This window comes from Haliaeetus leucocephalus, unplaced genomic scaffold, assembly GCF_000737465.1.
Source record: "Haliaeetus leucocephalus isolate CR32 unplaced genomic scaffold, Haliaeetus_leucocephalus-4.0 Scaffold295, whole genome shotgun sequence".
Lineage (NCBI taxonomy): Eukaryota > Metazoa > Chordata > Aves > Accipitriformes > Accipitridae > Haliaeetus > Haliaeetus leucocephalus.
In genome coordinates, this window is record NW_010972731.1 from 1058600 (window position 1) to 1060256 (window position 1657).

The 1657-nt window shown below is 51.2% G+C and overlaps 1 protein-coding gene across 1 annotated transcript in view; it reads right to left on the bottom strand.

Annotated features, from left to right (window-relative positions):
• GDE1 (glycerophosphodiester phosphodiesterase 1) overlaps positions 1-1445 on the bottom strand; it is a 9295-nt gene extending 7850 nt beyond the window's left edge. The window contains exons 1-3 of the mRNA XM_010570566.1: positions 1370-1445; positions 525-650; positions 126-257 (exon numbers count right to left, since the gene is read on the bottom strand). Coding sequence (XP_010568868.1) covers positions 126-257; positions 525-650; positions 1370-1445 — 334 coding nt within the window. The remainder of the gene's footprint in view (positions 1-125; positions 258-524; positions 651-1369) is intronic.
• Positions 1446-1657: the final 212 nt, after the last annotated feature.

The window sequence follows — 1657 nt, forward strand, 5'->3', positions numbered from 1 at the left end:
CAGCCAGCCCTCAGCCCGCCAGCAACCAATCGGCGCCCAGGGCCAGCCAGCCCTCAGCCCGCCAGCAACCAATCGGCGCCCGCCGCTCGCCCGCCCTCAACTAACCAGCGCGCGGCGGCTGTTACCGCCAGCCAATCCCCGCCTGGCACCGCCCGCCGGCAGGCGCCGAGGGGCGGGGTGGAGGCAGCGCGGGGCCGAGGCCGAGGCCGGCAGGGCCTGGGGCTGAGAAACCCCCTCGGGTAAAGGTCGGAGGAGCCCTGCGAGAAAATACGGATTATTCCCGATAAAAACCGGCGCGGACAAAAATAAATGGTGTTAATTGAAGGAAAGGTACCGCTGCCCAGACTGTCGCGTGTGTCTGGAGAGCGTCGGGGGTTCTATCCAGCTATGCCACCTAATTCGAAATATTAGTTATTTTCCAGTTAATGATCGTGTTTCTCTGTACAATGTTACCTGCCGTATACGTTATGTAGCTAACGCTCTGTGTGAGGTGGGTAACTATCGGCTCGTGCCTCCTCACAAACCCAGCCCCGGAGTAGGCGGCCCCGGTGCTGTGAGGGGCGCGGGGGTCCCGGGGGTCACCCGAGGGACCGCGGCTCCCGCCCGCGTGAGGAGAGGCTCCTGCTGGAGCGGGAAGTTCGCTTTTACCGCTGTGCGTGACAGAAGTGTAAACAACGGGAAAGAATCCACAGGAAAGAGCAACGAGACAGGGAAATGGGAGAAGGCTGAAGAAACTGGGCTTGTTCAGTCTGGAGATAGAACAGCAAAGCAGAGGAAACAGCGGTTTGTATTAACAAAAATGAGGATTTTTATTTTGTGTGTGTGTGTCTGTGTTCTCAGTGGGAAGGATGGGAAGAAACTGACTTTGCAGGGAGGCTCTCTTGCCAGCCAGAGGTGGAACAGGCAGCAGGCAATCTTCTAAGCCCAGTTTAATTTTTTCTTTTAATAGCTGAGGTAAATATTTTTCACATATTGTCCTAGCTGGTTCTGAGCATCTCAAATATCCTTTTCTGTCTATGGTTTTGTGCATCTGCCAGATGTACCTAAAGAAAAATCAGACATATGTATGCAGACACAAATACGGAATGGCTAATTATATGTCTTACATATTTAAAAATCTTTTGATAAACAAGAGCATTTGCTAAGATTAAAGGTGTAGATTTAAAAAAAACCCTCAATAATGTTTAACATATTGAAGAGATTTAGCAGGTGAAGGAGTCGTTTTTTGAAACAAGAACGACAGCTTTAACATCTCTAAATGCTCACCGGGAACTAGATGTTTCCATAAATTTAAATTAATTTGCCTGGGCCAAGTGCTGGCAAACAAGCATGTGTTTTCCGCCTGACCTGCCTTGTTGGTGAGTATTACCTGCTCCTTCGGCCAGCTGGACCAGCAGCTGCCTGCCGCCCCGGTGGGAGGGATAGGATGTCTGCGGTGACACCATGATGCTGTGTCCAGAGAGCGCATTAACAAGTTCTCATGTTTATCTTTCTCGTCACAGCGCATTCAATGAAACCAATACCTGCTGGCGGCACATTTGTGGTCCTGACTATAGAAGGACTGCACAGCCATATGATATTTAACGTGATAGAGCAGAACAGGCTTCACTCGTGCTAACAGGGGAACTTGTCTTGGAGACCTGCGGGTGGAAGTCGC